This window comes from Esox lucius, chromosome 2 (assembly GCF_011004845.1).
Source record: "Esox lucius isolate fEsoLuc1 chromosome 2, fEsoLuc1.pri, whole genome shotgun sequence".
Classification (NCBI taxonomy): Eukaryota; Metazoa; Chordata; class Actinopteri; order Esociformes; family Esocidae; genus Esox; species Esox lucius.
In genome coordinates this window covers 816209-838727 of record NC_047570.1, presented here as the reverse complement: position 1 = coordinate 838727, position 22519 = coordinate 816209, and the positions used below count along the sequence as shown (strand labels likewise).

Here is a 22519-nt window from a genome sequence, read left to right as displayed (position 1 = left end):
CGGGTCGTTTTCATGCTGAAAGACCCAGCCACGACCCATCTTCAATGCTCTTACTGAGGGAAGGAGGTTGTTGGCCAATATCTTGTGATACATGGCCCCATCCATCCTCCCCTCAATACGGTGCAGTCATCCTGTCCCCTTTGCAGAAAAGCATCCCCAAAGAATCATGTTTACTAGGGGTGTAACGATTCATTTTAACCACGATTCGATTCGCATCACGATTCGTGGTTGTCGATACGACTCAAGGCCGATACTTTTGCTGTTGTTTTTCAACATAGAAATAATACAAATACAGTATTGATATCAAAAATGAAGTGCAACCAACACTTTCCACACACTGGACCGCAATGGTGGCTTGATAATTTCTCGCTCGTCGGCTTCTCCTCTGCCATCTGCCATTTTATGTTTTATTGTCTTTGCGCTGCTGCTGGCCCGGGGCGATGACGTCACGGATAGGCAGACTGAATCGAGTTACGTTTATCGCCTTTATCATTAAAAGTGCTAAGAAAAAAAATTCCTATAAAGTCTGACGTGCTTAAATCCAATGGGTTATTTCCTAGTATTGATACAATCGATTGATTACATTTTAAAACGATGTTAGATCGATATATGTCGTCCGGAAGGCCAACTTGCTGAGCGCAGATCGATGTAGTTGGATCATAGGAATATAAATCGATACATCGATGTAGTAGATGGATCGTTACACCCCTAATGTTTACACTTCCATGCTTCATGGTTGGGATGGTGTTCTTGGGGTTGTACTCATCCTTCTTCCACCAAACACGGCGAGTGGAGTTTAGACCAAAAAGCTCTATTTTTGTCTCATCAGACCACATGACCTTTTCCCATTCCTCCTCTGGATCATCCAGATGGTCATTGGCAAACTTCAGACAGGCCTGGACATGAACTGGCTTGAGCAGGGGGACCTTGCATGCGCTGCAGGATTTTAATCCATGACGGTGTTGTGTGTTACTAATGGTTTTTTTGAGACTGTGCACTGTTAAAAAAAGTTCAGTTAAAAAACGGAAAAAGCGTTATTGTACGGGCACTTCCGTAAACCTTAAAACGGATATTTCCGTAGATTTACCTGAGTTTTTCTGTACCATTGACGGACACTTCCGTCAAACCTAAAATGGAAAATTCTGTATTTTCCGTAAATGTTTGCGTTATTGTACGGACAATTCCGTAAACCCTATAACAGATATTTACGTAGATTTACCTGACTTTTTCCTTTACCAATTACGGACACTTCCATCAAACCTAAAATGGAATATTTCGTATTATTAAAGTACTCAATCCGTACCATTTACGGACACTTCAGTCATCCCAAAAAGGTAAATTCCGTACAGTTCTCTATACCATTTATCATCAATAAAGCACAAATGTAGAATCACAATAATTATTTATTTCCTTTAACAGCTGCCAGTGCTTTAAAGTGATTGCACTTTTTGTGGTGAATGAATTGCAATATTTACATTACAACCATTAAAACATTCAGAACATCACCTTCACATTCAGAGCAATTTTACATACATAAACCAGCTGTTCTCTCAAAGAACTACAGCCATGTCCTTTAACAGGGAGCTGCCAAATCTAGCAACTTTTTAGCACCCACAGGCTGACAGGCATTAATAACAATTGTATTTGTTAAAGACATTGACAAAATAAGACAATAAAACTGCCAGCATTGCTGTTGCTGTCTCACCTGTCAGTGCAAAATGAGGAGCCCCCTCCAGGAGGATGCAGAAACCTACACCTCCAACTCCACATATCACACCGACAGGCAGAGCTCTGCAACCAGTGTCTGACCTTTCTACAAAAACCAAATAGAACATTAGAAGTATTACATTATACAATTTTTCTATAAAACATCAGTGCAGCAATAACAACCATGGCATTAGAAGGATGACTCTGTGCAACATGCCATAAAGAGATTTCTGCAAAAAAAATAAAACTTAAAACTTACACCTCCAACTCCACATTGACAGGCAAAGCTCTACTTGGAATGACAAATATCGCCCACTTTCCCTCTCCCTTAACATGGGGGATTTGAAACTGCAGCATGTGTGTTGTGGGCATTTAGTTAAAACATCTGAACTCACATAATACTGGATTTGCCTGTGTGTGTATGTGTGTGTGTGTGTGTGTGTGTGTGTGTGTGTGTGTACATTCAGTCCAAAAAGGTATTTTCTGAGCTTTGAGAACAGCTCAAATGGCCCACTCAGATTCCTTCTGCTTGCATTCAAATTCCTTCAGCTGAGAAACCAGCTTGCACACCTGTGGAGGAATGAAGTGCCGTTTCTTCCCCTTCTTCTCTGCCTTGGAGCCTCGCTCAGGATTGATCCCAAAGAAAACTCTGAGAAAAAAATAATAATAATTGTGAGATGCAGACAAAGTTTGCACATGTAGTGTGGCTTGACAGGAGTGGAGCAGTTCAATAAAATCATACATTTGTTTTCTTCAATATGCCCCTGTGTGTGAACCTCTCTATCATTCTAGTTGACCATCTGTCTAGTACCCAATGTTGTTGTGGTGCTGGTGCCAGTGGCTAAGCTTATCTATTCCTTTGTCTTTTCAAGACACATGCATTCACACTGCGCATATACAGAAATGTTTGCAAGGGCGAGAAGTCTGCTTATCATCAACACATGACAGCATGCATCCTCAACATGTGTGCAGGGATATTATAAATGCACAGAACACAGAAGGGGATAAAAAACACAGTTGACATCGTCCTATCAAAAGGTGTAACAGCACATTTCAACACGGACTGTCCTGGGGGTTACTCAAACATGGAGTGGAGCAACTGTGACATTCAAAGTATTTCCAAACAATGAGTGCTTACCTCTGCATGAATTCGAGAGTAAAAGCCATCTCCGGTGGGTATTGGATGTTGCAGACATAAAACATGGAGAAGACGTAGCTCAAGGCCACAATGGGAGAGGTGATGTGGTCATTGACAAGTAACCCATCAAGAGCAATCTTGAATTGCTGGTCACCTTAAACACATATAAAAAAAAAAGATAAAGAAAAAAAAAAACAATTCTGAGCACCATGTACAAAAAAAAATCCTATATTTTAAGGCATGCAAAACATTTCTTTAATAAATACGACAAAACAACAGCTTATAAAACAGCTCGCTGAGATACAAAAAATATTTAACTACAAACCTCTGACTAGGATGCATGGGGTCACTGGGAGTTCGACTTCAGGATCTGCAGAGATCTGTTTTGGTGACAGACATGACAAATTAATTAATGTTTCCAGTGCACACAAACCTGCTGTTAAATTGACTATCTGCTAGTGTCTTCATCAGACAGAGGTAGCCATTAAGCACAGACATTAATGTAAATAGTTTATAGAGAGAGAGTTTATAGAGAATATCAGCAGCACAATTAGGGGAATCTATACTTCATACTATGATTGGTTACTTGGTTCACCACTGGATGCAAATAAGTATCTTGCACACAGTTTAAAATTTAAAACATCTACCTCTTTTTTGTCGAAGAGTTTATAAGAGTCTTCCTTGAAGTATTTTGCAATGCCACAGATGAGCTGTATTGGACCTTCGCCCATCTTCATCCCTTTGGAGTCAAGGAAGTCATTGATCCCCTTTTCTTTTTTGGAAAGTTCCTGTTCAAGGTTCAAGGTGTTAATTTTGTACAGGTACATAAGACGAACACTCATTTTCGTTTGGCCTCCAAAAAATGCAGCTATGGAGAGAATTTTGAAAAAAACAAAATTTTAATTATTTCATTTTCATTTGCAACCTGTTCTGTTTTGATCTCAAATGTTCTGCTTTTTTGGTTGCCACTTCCTGATTTTTGGTCTCAAATCTATTTTATTTGATTGTTCATCAAATTTATTCTATTTGATTGGTTGCCAGTTTATCTTTTTTAGTCTCAACTCTTTTTGGTTGCAAATCTTTTTTTTATTGATTAATAAAGACAAAATTCTCTCCATATGGAGCAGCACAGCACAATCATAATAATAACAGTAACAACACACCTGTGCCAGCTTGTTTTGTACAGAGAAGCCAAGAAGTTTAGATGCATGATCAAACAGGTGAGGAACTTCAAACAGGAACGGCCACTCGTCCTTTACAACGCCAATAGGGGTATCAGCATCGTTGAGGATTTCACGCTGAATGGGATATGTTTCAGTCATCAATTTTCGAACAGATGACTCCTAAAGATATGAGGCAGTTAGTCAAACAGTCGAACAGTTAGTCAAACTAACCAATTAAAATAATAAAACAGGGTATCAATTTCCATAGACTATGGGCGTAGTGATGTCCCACGATCTACAATTTCACAATGTGTCCTACAATTTCACGTGTCCTTACAACACAAGAAAATAATGGATGATTGCAGACCCACCTGAAGATCCCGGGTTTGAAAGGCACGTTTCAAGTCATCTCGTTTAGACAGCAGGTCTTCTCTACACACAGTCCCCTCAATGATTGGATCCCACGCCACACATCCATACAGATCTGAATTCCTGGGCCTTTTCTTTGTTGAATTTTCACCCCCTGCTCGCCTCCTCAGTGAGCTTTGTGGCCTCTTCATATTTTCAATTCTGTGTTCCAGCTGACGAAAGACAGTTTCAGAACCATCTTTTGCAAAAGGTTCGTTTCCAAATGGCTCTGTCAGCTTGAAGGAGGCAGGATATTGTCCTACAATCATACTGGCGAGTTCCCTCAGCTTTTGTCTACCAGGTCTTCCTGGGTGTTTGTGGAGGTAATCTTCAGCGACGATCCGAACCATCTCTCGTCTGTCTTTCCCGCAAGTCATGTACTTCTTTTCACGCAAGTCATCCATGACTTTTGAGGCAAATTTGTGCCATGGAACAGAATATGTGTCTTGGGATGGGGAGTCGGCTGTCTCAGGTGGTGTTGAGGGCAGCTGTAACCTCTGTGGCTCAGGTGTTGATGAGGGGCCAGGCCTGGTAAACTGCGGTGGAGCTTGTGAATCTATGGATGACATGACACACATCTCCATAAATTAAACACATCACGATTGTTACGAATCAATTAATACATTGGTCCTCAATGTCCAGTTTGGGTCCACCAGGAATACAAATGGACCTAATTACGAAAACCAATTATAGGGTAGTTATTGCCATGTACAGCTGATGGCAAACTTTTTTTTGCATTTTTTGAATAAACCTTTTTAGTCTCAGAAAACTTGCATTAAAAAAGAGGGGAAAAAACTCACCTGCTTCCAATGCTTTGACAGCTCTGACGAATCTTTTGCACTGAATGAATGGCAGAGTGTCTTTAATGTCCTCCGGGTCCACAAGGCTCAGGTCATCTACAGAGAGAACTCCTAATTCCTCCAGTTTAGCCATTAGTGTATCCATCTGATCGCTACTGAGCGATGGCATTGCTTTCTTGACATAGTTTTTCACAAGTTCCATGTTGGTGTGTGTTTAAGAGGAATGAGCCACCGAGTACCTCTCTGGTAAGAATAAAGTGGATGATAATCATCAATTTTGTTCAAATCATGGCAACTGAACAGGTCAGAAGCATTTTCATCAATTTCAGAGTCCAAGCTCAGGTACCCAGCTGGCAGTTTTCCCCCGAAGCAAAAGTAGGACAGTACTTTCATTTTTTACAAAAATGCTTGCTATTTGTCCTAACTGCAGTTGGCCTTTGGCATAGCTCAGTAAGACTAGCATTCCATTTGCATATGTAGTGCCTTTAACCTGCACTCTCTCTGTGACAACTGAGTTACTTGAGTTCAAATCAAATTCTTCAACCACTGTCTTTATGTTCTGGTCATAGAGCTCTGGATAGAACCGTGTTGAGTCTGAGACATGAACCTGGGGACTAAACAAGGTACCACAAGACTGATAAGCCTGAAGCAACTGGTGCCGTTCAGCCAGAGACTTGGTTACATTTATGAAGTTCTTACTTGCCCTAATGCACCTTTTAAAATAAGAATGTTTTGATTCAAAGCGCATTGTCCAAGTATATATGAGTGGGCCAAATTGTAAAGTCAGGTGTGCATAGTGAAGCAGATAGTGGTGTTTCGGTCTAAGTTGAACTCTTGGAAATAACTCTTGCCTCAATTCCACATACAGTTCAATCAGTCCCTTCATGAAAGCAATCTGCGACTCTGAGAGCCGAGGTGCACAGACAAATTCAACAAGCTCCCTAAGAAGTAGTACCAGTCCCCATACTTCATTATCAGCATCTTCAATTGCGTCATGCACCAAAACAGGCAAAAATCTCAAAAGCCACCTATTTTGGGCTGCCTGCCCTCCAAGCCTTGCTCCTGTAGTGGGAATAGTGTTTAGCTTGTCGCTGCTTTCACCAGGAAATGATTTGATTCTTTCATTAAGAACCTCATAACTGAACCACTTTTGTGTTCTGATTAAGAACTGCAAAAACAATGCCAAATCATAATCTACTACCCCCTCAAACAGATCATGAGCTAAACAAGCTGGTAAGCCTGGCTGACAAACATGAAAGTTGGACAGTTTGTTGAAAACACTGTCACATTTCACACCGTGATGAGTGTGTACTTCATCGTTACTTTCCAGAAACCGCACAGTCTCATTATGATCAGCTGGATTTCTATGAGTGAAAACTGTGAGAGGGTTCGACTGAAATTCACTTTTTGTTGCCAAACAGTATCTGCAGAAATATTGAGCTGTGCTGAAATTTTCTGTAAAGCCACCAATCATGTGGGAGCCCAGATTATCTCCCATTATGCACGCAACAGTGCCTTTATATATCTTTCCATTGAAAGATATGCCCCTTTCCTCCAGCTCACACAAGTCTGACACTAGCTTATTGAAAATCTTATCCATTCCAAAGTATTTGCAATCTTTCTCTACAAAGAGTAATGCCAACTGTATCTGATCAACAGTTGATCGTTGGTGTGGATGAAAATTTCCAAGTGTGAAGTAGACAGCCAACACTTTATGCTTTGTCTTGGCAGATCCGAGTGGATTAGCCACCTCAAAAGCATCCTGAAAGAGCATTACCTTTAAACTGTCTGGGTCTGAGGAAAACATGGCATTGGATTTGATGGCCCACCCATCAGTGACATCACAGAGTACATCATCTTCAGAATTTGAACTAGGACTGTGCTGATCTAAACCTTGCTGTTTCAGAATTACTTTGAGGGTTTCCAGTATTGGGATGTAATGATAGTGCCTCTTCTGGCCACTGCGATTGCGTCCAAGAAAGACTTCAACAGGTTCAACATAGTCATAGTGTGACTTGTAATATTTCAGCCTCTTGTGTTGCGTAGTTAAATGACCCTTTTCATGTAATGCCTTGTGCATAGGGCTCTGCTCATATACACTATTCCCAAGAGATGTTACAGTCTCCTTTGGAACACCATACTGCCCCAGTTCACGGGCTAGTGCATCCACAGTATATTCCTGTTGAATATCACTTATAGTTCTCATTTCATTTGCTATATCTGTTATTGTGGAGGCTGGGACCAAATATTTTGCCTGTAAACCCAAGTAAAACTGAGCAAGACTCTCTGTGAAGTTGTCTTTCACTTGATCACTGCAGAAATTATCACTTTGTTCTGCATCAATGTTAAAACTTTCAGGTTCTTCAAGTTCTACAGGTTCTACATGTGATCCTTCACCTTGGAAAGACCGTTCTGTTAGTTCACATATATGAACTGGGGCTATCTTGGTAACATCCCACCCTTTATGGTATCTGGAAATATGCGTTAAAAATGATGACTTTACATTGAATGTCTTAGAACATCCATCAAAGGGACATGTTACAGTCAAACCCTCATCTATGTGACCACTCAAATGACACTTTAACTTTTTAAGATCAGCATACTCACTGCTGCAAAAATTAAACGAGCACTTTAACTGTACAGACACATTGCGGTTCCATGTTTGTGTGCTCCTACTGTCTACATGTGCTCGTGACATATGCACAGCAAGGCTACTGTATGTGTTAAGCTTCTGCAATCCCTATGGCCACATAAAAAAAATACATTATTATTATTTCTGTGTGTTCGGCAGTGTTTCAAGTAATTAGTCGAAGACCGGGCGTTAAAGCCACAAATGTTACAAGTCAACATGTTTAAGAGATTGAATTTGCACTTAGAGGCTTTTGCATCTGAACTCTTCAAATTCAGATCAGCACAGTGAAGCACATTCACTTTTCAGATACCTTCAAATAAGCAATCTGCTTTGGGCTGCATGGGCCACTCTTTGGGCTGCAATGTTTTCACTTTAGGGAATGGAAAGTCGTATAATGCACAGGGGAAATCTGATTCTACTTAATCATCACCCCTTTTAATTATTGCAATTTTCAGTTGTATGGTAACGTAACACAGCGAGCTATAACAATACACACACGTGGCTAATTTACACACACACGCAGCAAAAAAATGGCTTTTGACGTACTTATGGAGCGCAGGCGGCGGGCTAATGCTAGCGCAGCTAGCAGCAAACGTCCACTCACGCTTTAAAATTACGCGAAACGCACACATTCAGATATCGACATGAAACACACACGACTACCAACTGCCTATCGAGACCAATTTAATGTATGAGGGGGAACAAAAAATGGGCTTTTGACGTACCGGTACTTAGGAAGCGCAGCCGACATGCCAATGCTAACGCAGCTAGCAGCAAAGGTCCCGTGCTCAGCTGCGAGCCACACTACCCTATATAGCTCCGGTTGGAATGCTGCTAAAAACCTAGAAACCTTCGAGACAAAATTAACCAACTAATAATTTGTCCTACATTTCATTGGGGAAAGGCGACTGTCTGACGAGGGGTGCCAGAACAGAACGCCCGCCATGCAGACGTAAATGAACAGAAAACGTGCTTAACATGTTTAACTCAATATATATTGTTTGAGAGGTGGTACTCCATTCCTATTCTCATTACACACAACCAACCTGTTTCCAACTTTCCATGTGACTCGCAGAACTTCAGGCTGGCACTGCCCGCACTGAGTGTAATGGCGTCGGAAAATTCTGGCTGAGGGAGAAAATTCTACCCATACTGCCTTGCGCAACAGCAAACTTTCCGTATTTTGCAAAACGGAGAGAATCCGTAGCAAATTCACGGTAAAGGGACCCCTAAATTTACGGATTTTTTTAACAGTGTGGTCCCAGCTCTCTTCAGGTCATTGACCAGGTCCTGCTGTGTAATTCTGTGCGGATCCCTTACCTTCCTCATGATCATTGATGACCCGCGAGGTGAGATCTTGCATGGAGACCCAGACCGAGGGAGATTGATCGTCATCTAGAACTTCTTCCATTTTCTAATAATTGCCGTTGTTGCCTTCTCACCAAGCTGCTTGCCTATTGTCCTGTAGCCCATCCCAGCCTTGTACAGGGCTACAATTTTATCCCTGATGTCTTTACACAGCTCTCTGGTCTTGGCCATTGTGGAGAGGTTGGAGTCTGTTTGATTGAGTGTGTGGACAGGTGTCTTTTATACAGGTAACGAGTTCAAAAAGATGCAGTCAAACAGAACAAGTAATGAGTGGAGAACAGGAGGGCTTCTTAAAGAAAAACGAACAGGTCTGTGAGAGCCGGAATTCTTACTGGTTGGTAGGTGATCAAATACTTATGTCTTGTAATAAAATGCAAATTAATTTTTAAAAAATCATACAATGTGATTTTCGGGATTTTTGATTCCGTCTCTCACAGTTGAAGTGTACCTATGATAAAAATTACAGACCTCTACATGCTTTGTAAGTTGGAAAACCTGCAAAATCGGCAGTGTATCAAATACTTCTCCCCACTGTAAATAATCTTCAATTAGTACTGCACACAGCTGCTAGAATCCCAACTACTACTCCTGTACTAGCTTCTTTACACTTGCTACCTTTTAGGGTTAGGGCTGATTTTGACACGACGATGAACGAGTGGGGACCCAAATGCGGACACAGAGGCAGAGGAGGGCAGTCCGAAGTGTTTAATGAACAAACAGGGAGTGGGCAGGCTCGTAGTGGTGGACAGGCAGGGGTCGTTATTGGAAGATCCGATGGTCGACGGTACAGGGGAGGGCCGGCAGGCTCGTAGTGGGGGACAGGCAGTGTTCGTTGTCGGGCAGTCAGATGGTTGAAGGTACAGGAGAGGGCAGGCAGGCTCGTAATCCGAAAAACAGGCAAGGGTCGTAATCCAGGGAATGGAAGGACAGGTAGAATGGAGGATGCACACATAGAATGCTGGAAACGACTGTACAAGACAAGACGATCTGGCAACTGCCGAACAGAGAACAGGGTTTAAATACACAGGGCTAATAGGGAACCGGGAACACCTGGTGAGGGGCGGGAGAAGACAACAGGTGAAACACATCAGGGTGTGACAGATTCTCCACTGAGTTCTCATTCTCCACTATAAATCCTTGTTGATATGAGGAATGCATTTTCTGAATTTTCCCAGTTTCCTCACGTTTTGAACTTAGGAGGACATGAGGTCCTGGCCCACACCTGTGGAGTACCTGGCTTGAAAGACCCATTGCTGGTCATGCTTCCGGCCTGGACTAAGTTTAAATAGACTCTAGACTCAGCCCACATGCATTTATAAATTATTACAATTGCAATCTTAATATGTTCACCCGGCACAGCCAGAAGAGGACTGGTCACCCCTCTGAGCCTAAATACAGAATGCAACGATGTGCAAATAATATATCCCTATAGTTAATTGATAATACAAAGACAACTTATCCAATGTTGAAACTGAGAAATGTTATTGTTTTTGGAAAATTTTGAATTTGATGCCAGCAACAAAGTTGGGACAGGGGCATGTTTACCATTGTGTTGCATCACTTATTCCTTTGCCAATATTCTTTAATTGTTTGGGTTCTGAGAAGACCAGTTGCTGTAGTTTTGAAAGTGAATTGTTTTCCCATTCTTGCTTGATATAGGATTTCAGCTGCTCAACAGTTCAGGGTCTCCTTTGTTGTATTTTTTGTTTCATAATGTGCCAGATGTTTTCAATTGGTGACAGGTGTCGATTGCAGGCAGGCCACTTAAGCACTCTGACTATTTTACTATGGAGCCATGCTGTTGTAATATGTGCAGAATGTGGTTTTGCATTGTCTGGCTTAAATAAGCAAGGCCTTCCCTGAAAAATATGTACCCTGGATGGCAGCATGTGTTGCTCCAAAACCTGTATTTCTATTGAATATAGGGTTTGAATGATTTGCACATCATTGCATTCTGTTTTTCTTTACATTTTACATAGCCTCCCAACTTTTTTGGAAACAGGGTTGTACATCATGTATATTATCTCAAAAACCACTGGCTGCTTAGAGGAAAGTCTTGCAGACCACTCTACCAAAAACATTTGACTGCAGTAGCAGAGACCCACACAAACAGACCCACAAAAACACACACACACAAACACACAGTGACCCTGATTGGTTATTTTCAATCTCAACTCAGCTGGAGACCCAAGCCTCAAACTCACAGAGAACCAACTGCCTATCCAACCGAAATGCCACATGGCCTAATGCAACACAACCAACCTCATCTGCAAACCCATGATAACAGTTTGTAACCCCAGCGAGCCATGGAGTGTACGAAGCAGATGAAAAACATTCATCAAATTATTGCCAGACAACCTAATTCATCTTCCCAGTGTGTTGGATATGGGTCACTATTAGTTGTGCACTATTATTAGCTGTAGAAATCTTGGCAAACAGGACCGACGCCACAAGGGCACATACCATGTGGAATATGTTTCCAGCACCCGCCAAAACAGGCAGCCTGCGGGAGTAGATCAACAGTAAACACTCAAGTCATAAATGTAATACTCTCACAGGGAAGCGCAATGTGTGTACACTGACGATTCAAATGTGATGATCAAAATATCAAAAGACGATATGAAATGTAAGGTTAGCAGGTTGCAAGGTTAGCAGAATATATCCTTATTAGCATGTAAGCTGAGAGGTGGCCCTCAGGGGAATCAATGGGAAGATGATGATCCTTGTTTTGCGACTACCCAAGGGAAAGAGGGGAAGGGACAGACAGAGACAGAGAAGGAGAGAGATGAAGGGATAAAGATTGTCTCAGTCTCTGATTAATGATCACTGACTCACTCCCAACAATTCAACAAGGATACTTTGCTTACATAATAGTAGCAATCACTGGGCATCTGAACAACAGAGCTAATTTTAGGCACAACACATGAACGTTACTCACACACAAAGCCATGCACAGACATTCTGTTGGGAATGTGCCTAAAATTAAGAAGAGGTCCACCCTGGAATTTATTTTATACAGCGAAAAGAACAGCTTGTGCAATGCCTATCCCACCGGCTGACAACGTGTGCCCATCGGAGCAAGTGAAGCATGCATTTTGACTGAATTCAGGCAACGGAACCATGGGAACAATGGGAGCTATGAAGTGGAGGGCAAAAAGTGTGTGACAAGTGTTACAATTCATTGTTTATAATTACACAATATTGTATTGGTTCCCGTGGTTCATTTCAGTGCGCATTTCATCACTGAATCATGTCCCTTATAATGTTGCACAGTAATTTTTCTTGTTTTCCCCCCTCATAAATATCCCCTGCCCCCCTTAGCTCTTCCCTTTCTAATCTCCTTGAGGAAAAGGTAGGCAGTTATTAAGATATTGTGCCGTGAAATTCCCTATCAATCATAAATCTTAATACATTTATATTAGGTTTAAATGCAATACCATGGTTTCACACAATTATATTAACATACAAGTTTAAATTAGTCATATTTCTGTACATGATTGCTAGCGACTATACAACCTACTTCACATGTCATCATTGGGTTAGCCTGATTATTCACATCCATATTTTACAGAATAGTTTGCATAATTAGGAAAGGACAATATTTCATGTAAGGATAAGTGATGTTGAAATGTATTATGACCGTTTGCAAGTGTATGTCACCTTACATGATGCCTGGCTGCGAGTGGGAAAATTGGTTAGTCTAAGACTATAGTCTATATTTTCTATTGGTTCTGTAAATCCCATTATTTCATTGACACAAGCTGGTCATATAATTAGAATATCATCAAAAAGTTGAAATTTCAGTAATTCCATTCAAAAAGTGAAACTTATATAATGTACACATTCATTCCACTCAGACTGATATATTTCAATTGTTTATTTCTTTTAATTTTGATGATTATAACTGACAACTAATGAAAACCCCAAATTCTGTATCTCAGAAAATTTGAATATTGTGAAAATGTTCAATATTGAAGACACCTGGTGCCACACTCTAATCAGCTAATTAACCCAAAACACCTGCAAAGGCCTTTAAATGGTCTCTCAGTCTAGTTCTGTAAGCTACACAATCATGGGGAACACTGCTGACTTGACAGCTGTCCAAAAGACGACCATTGACACCTTGCACAAGAAGGGCAAAACACAAAAGGTCATAGCTAAAGAGGCTGGCTGTTCACAGAGCTCTGTGTCCAAGCACATTAATAGAGAGGCGAAGGAAAGGAAAAGATGTGGTAGAAAAAGGTGTACAAGCAATAGGGATAACCGCACCCTGGAGAGGATTGTGAAACAAAACCCATTCAAAATGTGGGGGAGATTCACAAAGAGTGGACTGCAGCTGGAGTCAGTGCTTCAAGAACCACCACGCACAGACATATGCAAGACATGGGTTTCAGCTGTCGCATTCCTTATGTCAAGCCACTCTTGAACAAGACACAGCGTCAGAAGCGTCTCGCCTGGGCTAAAGACAAAAAGGACTGGACTGCTTCTGAGTTATGTAAATTTTGCATTTCCTTTGGAAATCAAGGTCCCAGAGTCTGGAAGAAGAGAGGAGAGGCACAGAATCCACATTGCTTGAAGTCCAGTGTAAAGTTTCCACAGTCAGTGATGGTTTGGGGTGCCATGTCATCTGCTGGTGTTGGTCCACTGTATTTTCTGAGGTCCAAGGTCAATGCAGTCATCTACCAGGAAGTTTTAGAGCACTTCATGCTTCCTGCTGCTGACCAACTTTATGGAGATGCAGATTTCATTTTCCAACAGGACTTGACACCTGCACACAGTGCCAAAGCTACCAGTACCTGGTTTAAGGACCATGGTATCCCTGTTCTTAATTGGCCAGCAAACTCGCCTGACCTTATACCTATAGAAAATCTATGGGGTATTGTGAAGAGGAAGATGCGATACGCCAGACCCAACAATGTAGAAGAGCTGAAGCCCACTATAAGAACAACCTGGGCTCTCATAACACCTGAACAGTGCCACAGACTGATCGATTCCATGCCACGCCGCATTGCTGCAGTAATTCAGGCAAAAGGTTTGCTGTACATGCTCATACTTTTCATGTTCATACTTTTCAGTTGGCCAACATTTCTAAAAATATTTTTTTTGTATTGGTCTTAATTTGGGATTTTCATTAGTTTTCAGTTAAAATCATGACAATTAAAATAAATAAACATTTGAAATATATCAGTCTGTGTGTAATGAATGAATATAATATACAAGTTTAACTTTCTGAATGGAATTACTGAAATAAATCAAATTTTTTATGATAGTCTAATTTTATGACCAGCACCTGTATGACCAATGCACAGACCACCACCACAAAGGCAGGATAAAATATGCTTTCACTCACCAAGGCTGAGGGCTCACTTGAAGAGAAAGGTGGCACGGCTGTTCTTCCTCTGGGCAAACTTTTCGATGACTTTGGGAATGAAGTCATGTAGCTGCTGAATCAGCTGGCTTTTGATGGACAACATGGCCAATGCGTTGAGTCGCGGCTGTCCCATGGTATTGCGAGTGAAGGTTTACTTTTACCAGCAGTTTGAGTGATGACAATATCCCGTGGCTGATGGGCACCAAGTCCCTTTACTTCAAGTTTCTCCTCCAAAGTTTAGGGTTTCAAACCGGTGCTCGAGTATGAAATACACTTTATTCATTTTCTCAAGTCATCTGGCGTTTGTGATGCTAACAAGCTAGTTTAGACAATCTATCCTCCTCGCTCTTCTTGCTGACTAATGTTGGCGCCAAGACAGACAGACAGACAGCCAATCAGGTCTGAAATACGAAATTACGCTGTAGTTGGGCTACCGGCTGTCAGCCCCACTTGGCATCAAATTTGTGTGATCTACATTGATCACACTAAAATTCTGAGCATTGCTATTAATATTTTCATACATACAATGTACATTGCATTGTGAGAGAGGGGTTAGCCCCACATTCACGCTTATCCTATGGCATGCTACTGTGAACTCGAATCGGCAGAACGCAGTCTGAAGCAGCAAGGCAGGGACCAATGAACATGAAATAAATCCTAACACAAATGATATGCAATTTAGGAAGATGCTATATTCATAGATAATAAATTATAGAAAGTAATCTTAGAGAAATAAAAATAACAATTTTGTTGCAGTTCTTTGGGGCTGTGCCCCACCTGCCTCTAATGACCAGTTGCCCCTGGAAAGCAGCAATAAAAATATTGAACCCTGGTGCCCTTTTGTTGAACAGCAAACATGACACTACATATCGTAACATCTTATGTCTGATGAATTTAACATCCCCAGAACTCTGAAGCCCTAGTGTTAAACATCAAAGCTACCATAAATTACATACCACACACCCCCATACCATATTTTATCCCCCGGACATGCATATGTCGTACAGGAAGTTACAACCCGGAACACACGTCACGCCGGAATTCCCACCCCAGAACACAACCCAGAACATACATCACATCGGAAGTCCCACCCATGAATACGTCATACAGGAAGTCCCACCTACCAAACCGGAAGTCCCGCCCACAAACTGCAATTCCCACATACTGTCAATCAGTTATCCAAAAGTGACACAATATGTCCTATATTAACTATTCATGTGGAAGAGAGAAGTTTGCATAATTAGGAACCATTTCATGGATGTGAATAGTTTATTTTCTTCTAAACACAATAAGACCAACCTTGATCCTTGGGTCATCTGTGCCCTGTAAACAACGCAGAAGCAATCTACCCCACTCAGGTTTAGATCTATACATACACATGTTAAAATTGTGAAGACCAACGATTGATTACAATAAACAAAATATAAATGTTCCTTATTTCCTAATCTCTAAATCTAAACGTAACCTTTAATCCTAACCCTAAACCTAACAACTAACCTCAACTCTAACTCTTAGCCTAACCATAACCTCTTGTGTTTTGTTTGATGGAAAAGGCCAAGTATAGTGAAACAAACATGTCCACACACACACACACACACACGTTTGTATGCACAGGCTCACACAAAACACTGAGATATAACCAAATTGTGTTTGATATCATGGTTCATACGTCATTTGAACTTTGAATGAGGCAACAAAAGCGATAATCGTTAAAAAACATTGCTGAGTGGTGCCGTATGATAATGTATAAAGATCTATGGAAATATTGTTTTAATGCTGAACTCCAGGAGCTGCAGGTTTCATCTTTAGGTGCTACTGTCACGGCTTCGGGGTTAGAGGAGCAAGAGAAGGTGTGGTGGAAGGATATTTAATAGTATCCAAACGAAATATACAGTATATGCTTCACGAAGCGTAGCACAGCTCTTTCAACAGTTTGAGACAATCACACACAAAGACAGGGGGAGCAGAGGGAACATATATACCGGGGGTAATAGCGATGATGAGGAACAGGTGCACTAAACAGGACACAGGTGAAATGGATGATGAGACGGTGGTATCAGAAGGCCGGTGACGTTGACCGCTGGAGCCCGCCCGCTGCAGGGGGAGGTGAACCAGCAGAGGTCGCAGTTGTCACAGCTACATTAAGTCGTAAACCTTAATATGTTCTGTATATGCATTTTAATCGACACACACACACACAATAGTGTTGGGCTAAGTATAATAAAACATAATCAGCTGATGACATTACGACCATTGTGTAGGAGAAGCACTTGAGGTGACATAAAGTCAAGAAAGGAGCAAGCGCGGCGATGGTGATGCATATTAAGCTGAAACACACATAGCAAGTATATAGCAGCTATAAAAAAAAAGAAGCTAGTCCACGCTCCTGCCCACGTGTGGTTAGATAGATGCAGTCTCAGCGGGAGTCTCCTGGCTAATCAAGAGACCAGAATGCTGAGGGACACAATCTCAACAGCAAACCCTTGCAGTCCATCTGGTATAGGGCAAGGATTTCATTTGTTTCCTCAGAGAACTGACACACTGATCTGGAATCAAAACAAATTTGATCTGCCAACAGTTTGCTCACATGGATCAAATTCCTGTAAAAAATAAACTGAGAAAAACTCCTATTGAATAGGGGATTCTCCTATTCACAACACGTTTGATAATGACATGCACATGCAAAAGGTAAAGTGAAGGCAACTAGTGAGTAGTTGGATTATGGTCAATTACCCATTCACAGACAATCGTTTTAGTCTAATAATCATTTTAAATTGTTTTGGTCTGTTTCTAGTCCTTTTCAATACATTTCATTTCAGCACTGTTCATCTGCAACAGGCTTTATTGAGTATTAGTATGTAGTTAGCCTGTTTTCATCTGATGAAGTGTTGACAAGGGGCCCACATAGCTAATTCCCTCTTCCACATGCTGCGATGATGTTCAGTAGAGTGTTGTTGTTTACTTCTGGTGGGACACAGGAGAGAAGACAGTTGGGTAATTTGGCTCTCACTTCCAGGCATTAAGTGTAATTGGTTGTGTTTGCACTATGAATCAATGAGCTTTTGGATAAGCCTACTGCTGCAGCCGCAGGCCCTGTACAACATAGGGTAGTAGATAAAACAAGTGTAACATATTTGCTTGTTGTTGGTTTAAAGGTATCAGGCAGCCTGTACATTGTACAACATTGGGGATTTAACAAATATGTGCTAGAAATTTTTCTGAGTAGGTAATGTGTACTGTAGATCTGTGATTTGTTTGAATGCTTTAGGCATTTCTAGTGTGTATGTGTGTGTTCATGTGCATCTATTTGTTGCATGAATGGGGAAGAGAGCAGCAGACTTTAAGCAAGAGAGCGGGAGAAAGAAAAGTAGGGGTGGGCATTAAGTAATGATGTGGGCTGGATGCTAAATGCCTCTGTATCTCCTGCAGATATTTGGCCCCCTCATTCTCTCCCACAGGGGCTGTTGACAGTGGTGGAGGGACAATACCTCTCTGAGTCCAAAATGGTACTGTTACCTATGTTGTGCGCTAATACAGTGGGGAGAACAAGTATTTGATACACTGCCGATTTTGCAGGTTTTCCTACTTACAAAGCATGTAGAAGTCTGTAATTTTTATCACTTCAACTGTGAGAGACGGAATCTAAAAAAAAAATCCAGAAAATCACATTATGATTTTTAAATAAATAATTTGCATTTTATTGCATGACATAAGTATTTGATCACCTACCAACCAGTACGAATTCCGGCTCTCACAGACCTGTTCATTTTTCTTTAAGAAGCCCTCCTCTTCTCCACTCATTACCTGTATTAACTGCACCTGTTTGAACGTGTTACCTGTATCAAAGACCTGTCCACACACTCAATTAGAATATTAGAAAATGGAAGAAATTCAAGATGACGGTCAGTCTCCCTCAGTCTTGGGCTCCATGCAAGATCTCACCTCGTGGGGCATCAATGATCATGAGGAAGGTGAGGGATCAGCCCAGAAGTACATGGCAGGACCTGGTCAATGACCTGAAGAGAGCTGGGACCACAGTCTCAAAGAAAACCATTAGTAACACACTACGCCGGCATTAAAATAATGCAAGCCAGCACATGTCCAGGCCCGTCTGAAGTTTGCCAATGACCATCTGGATGATCCAGAGGAGGAATGTGAGAAGGTCATGTGGTCTAATGAGACAAAAATAGAGCGTTTTGGTCTAAACTCCACTCGCCACCACTTTTTGGAGGAAGAAGAAGATTGAGTACAACCCCAAGAACACCATCCAAACCGTGAAGCATTCTTTTGCCAGGGCAGGGAAACTAAGGAGTGGCTCCGTAAGAAGCATCTCAAGGTCCTGGAGTGGCCTAGCCAGTCTCCAGACCTGAACCCAATAAAACATCTTTGGAGGGAGCTGAAAGTCCATAACAGCCCTGAAACCTGAAGGATCTGGGGAAGGTCTGTATGGAGGAGTGGGCCAAAATCCCTGCTGCAGTGTGTGCAAACCTGGTCAAGAACTACAGGAAATGTATGATCTCTGTAATTGCAAACAAAGGTTTCTGTACCAAATATTAAGTTCTGCTTTTCTGATGTATCAAATACTTATGTCATGCAATAAAATGCAAATTAATTACTTAAAAATCATACAATGTGATTTTCTGGATTTTTGTTTTAGATTCCGTCACTCACAGTTGAAGAATACCTATGATAAAATGACAGACTTCTACATGCTTTGTAAGTGGGAAAACCTGCAAAATCGACAGTGTATCAAATACTTGTTCTCCCCACTGTATTGACCAGGACCTTTTTAGGGATAATGAGAGATAATGGGCATGAAAAGTAATTGAATTGAGCTTGACACACTGTATGAGAGTACTAACTATCTCTGTACGAAGGACACTAGATAGGAAATGTGATGCCATATTACTGGTGTGTCCCAAACATCCTGCCCATACCACCTGCTAGGAACTGTGTATGTGACTCTCATAGGACTCTCTGAATAGACCCTTGGGTGATAGGTTGGAATATATCATACCATGTTATTTTGTAGGATATACCTTTCTTATAAAAGTCTGTCTATATGTTGTCTATGACCACTGACCTCCTTCTATGTGTCCTGGCATAAAAGACTGTTAACTTTGTAATCATTGTATAACATGTAAGATCTATGGAAGATCAACATTTTTGACTCTTGAAAATAAAGAAAGATTCTCCCCAGACTTGTTTGTTTAAAGATTCTCTTCATGGATCAAAATTGGACCGATGCTAACAAAAGCCATTGTACACAGTCTCAATTTTGGCCTATTTGGGGACTAGGGTGCCTTTTGGAATGTATCTCTGATACTCATACTTTTGCGAGAACTGATTATCCATTCTCTGCTGATTTAAAGATCAGAGAATGGAATGCTGCTAAGAAGAGCTGCTTTCAGTGTCATGTCCCACTGCTTCCTTCAGCACTGGTTCCCACTTGTTTAGGTACTGTGTTCCTGTACTGAATCCTTTATTTCCTTTTACATTGCTTCCTTATGTGTGTGCCAGATCCTTTTCATGACTTATAATGTCTTAATGTACATGTGTCCTTTTGCATCCATAATTTCTTTCTTCTTTTAAGTGGACAGACAGCATATTTACCTTTTTTATTTTTTATTTACAAGGCTTTAATTGAAGGTATCAATTAGAGCGGGACCAGTGAAGTGGAAAAAAAGATTTTGGGTGGTAGTGAACCTGATTACCGGCAGGAAGCTGTGTAAATGTTCTTGTGTTGATTTCTACATGCTATATTTTAATTTGATTATCATGGGGTTCTTTGGGGCATCATGTACTCTAGAAATTACAGAATATGATCAGAAACCAAAGCAACATCCCATGCTGACATAATGAAAATATTATTTTGATCCTGAACAAGCTGAACACCAGACAAGATCACACAAGCCTTCCAAGGAAATCTTATTCTTATCCCAAATGGCAAGATATTTCCTGTGTAGTACACTACTTGCGCTCTCTGCAAACTGTTAATTACTCAAACGATTTCATGGAATAATGATCTTGTTCCACTGGGTGGGTAATGAGAGAGCCATTGGGGACATCCGTCATTTCCACATAGCCATCCACTGCCCTTGGCTTGGCCCGTACGGGCACATGCGCAGGCAGACATAATGACACTTACATAGACACATGATACACACACACACACACAGCAGCAGCATTGCAAAGGTAATAACAGTCTGCAAAGACAGCTTTATTAAACCAAATGACTCCATCAAAGAAAGTTACAGAAGTGAAGAAAAGGGAGGCATTTTGGGGGAAAATATGGAATTTGCATAGTTGGAGGAAGATTGATGTATTGAGTAAAACTATTATTCACCATTCCATCTAAATGACATAAGGTGGAGGGCAAAATGTTTGACTCCCCTGTCTGAACTGCAATATCCAACCCCCAATCTGTCTGGTTGAACAACTGATGTGTAATTCCGGTGTCGATACCTACTATTATCCTAGATTGTTCTGCTTACTAGGCATTGATTTGTGATGCCTCGTCTTATCCCAGTAAGATCCTCCATAAAGGCCAGAAAGAACAGAATGCTTTATGATTAATTGCTGTCTTATATTAATGCCATATTTTACTGTTGACAATTAAACCTGCCAATAACCTTTCATTTTGACTAGTGTAGGCTTAATTTAATGTGCGTAAACCAAGAAAAATGTTGGCGTTACAATAATGCATGGCCATGTTACTGTAAATCACAGTGCCCACCGTGCCAATACACCTTTCAATTTAAAGTGAACATTAACTTTAATGTGCGTGTAGTTACGCATGTGTAAACATGTTTTACAATATAAACTGGGGCAAAGTGCCCCTAAACTGTGGTTATATCACAATAAATCAACTTATAAGAAGTTTTTTCCTATCCCCATTTTGATAAGTACATTGACAAGTAAATGTTTTGTCTTAAGTGTTTTAGGGAAAAGGTCCAATTGGGGTTGAGTTTAGAATTAGGATTAAGCATTATGTGTGAAGTATACTGTAGGATTAGTAGTTAGCTTTAGTATTAAAGTTCGGTTGAAGTTTGGTTAGGGTTTGTATTATAATTAATATAATAATATTTTGATAGCAATGTTATATACTATTTCTGTGTGTGTTCAATGTGTGTGTGTGTGTGTGTGTGCGTATGTGCATTTAAATTTACAGTCATAAAATACATTTGTTATTGGTTGAGGTCCAGGAGTGTCTTAAGATTCTGTCCAGTGACAGTCTGGCTGTGGATTAACTGAACAGGACAGGGGAGCAGCCCAACAGAACATTCCACATACACACACCCCTGCATACACACAAAACACACACCAGGGCTCAAAAATAACGATGGTCCAATGGCCAGTAAAAAATCAGGACTAATCAAACTAGCAAGTCACTGTCCCGATCGGGCCATCCCAAATAAATTAGAGATTGTAAAATAATAATCGCACTATTAACTTGACATCCTCCAACTGTTTCGTAATCTGGCACACACACAAAACTACCTTGCAGCTCCTTTCACGCGTTGTTGACCTGTCAAGAGTTGAGCAGTGACATGACGCATAGCTGTATTTGAAACAAATGTGGGTATTTTTACAAAGGCATTGACAACGCAAACAATCCCTGACCAGCCATGCCAATAGCAAACAACACCTGGTCCGCATGACAGCCAAGCGGGTGGCTGACTTCAGGGCCCTTGGTTGTATCAGGAATTGAAATGCAGATGCCCATTGGGTGATTGCACGACATAACAACCACATACCTAGTAACTGACGAACCACCCGGTCTCCTTGTTCCCTGGGGTAAATGAGTTAGTGTTTTGTTTGAAAGTCAGTGTTTTGTTTGAAAGTCAGTGTTTTGTTTGAAAGTCAAATGCTTTTTTGACTAATCTTTTTGAAATTTTATGAAAGAAATATATATTTTTTTATATATCCAGA

At 40.9% G+C, this 22519-nt stretch overlaps 2 protein-coding genes across 8 annotated transcripts in view; one reads left to right on the top strand and one right to left on the bottom strand.

Annotated features, from left to right (window-relative positions):
- LOC105031116 (protein kinase C-binding protein NELL1) overlaps positions 1–22519 on the top strand; it is a 781285-nt gene that overhangs the window by 340019 nt on the left and 418747 nt on the right. The window lies entirely within an intron of this gene.
- Positions 1430–5512, bottom strand: LOC114840693. 2 transcript variants are annotated; one of them, XM_029124720.2, is made up of 8 exons: positions 5217–5512; positions 4380–4972; positions 4009–4188; positions 3493–3633; positions 3171–3225; positions 2846–2999; positions 2278–2356; positions 1430–1813 (listed from the first exon to the last, which is right to left on the bottom strand). In XM_029124720.2, the coding sequence occupies exons 1-8, from the start codon at positions 5416–5418 to the stop codon at positions 1772–1774; spliced, it is 1446 nt and encodes a 481-aa protein (XP_028980553.2). In that variant the 5' UTR covers positions 5419–5512; the 3' UTR covers positions 1430–1771. The 2 variants fall into 2 exon arrangements, with proteins under 2 accessions (XP_028980553.2, XP_028980554.2); XM_029124721.2 differs by lacking the exon at positions 2278–2356.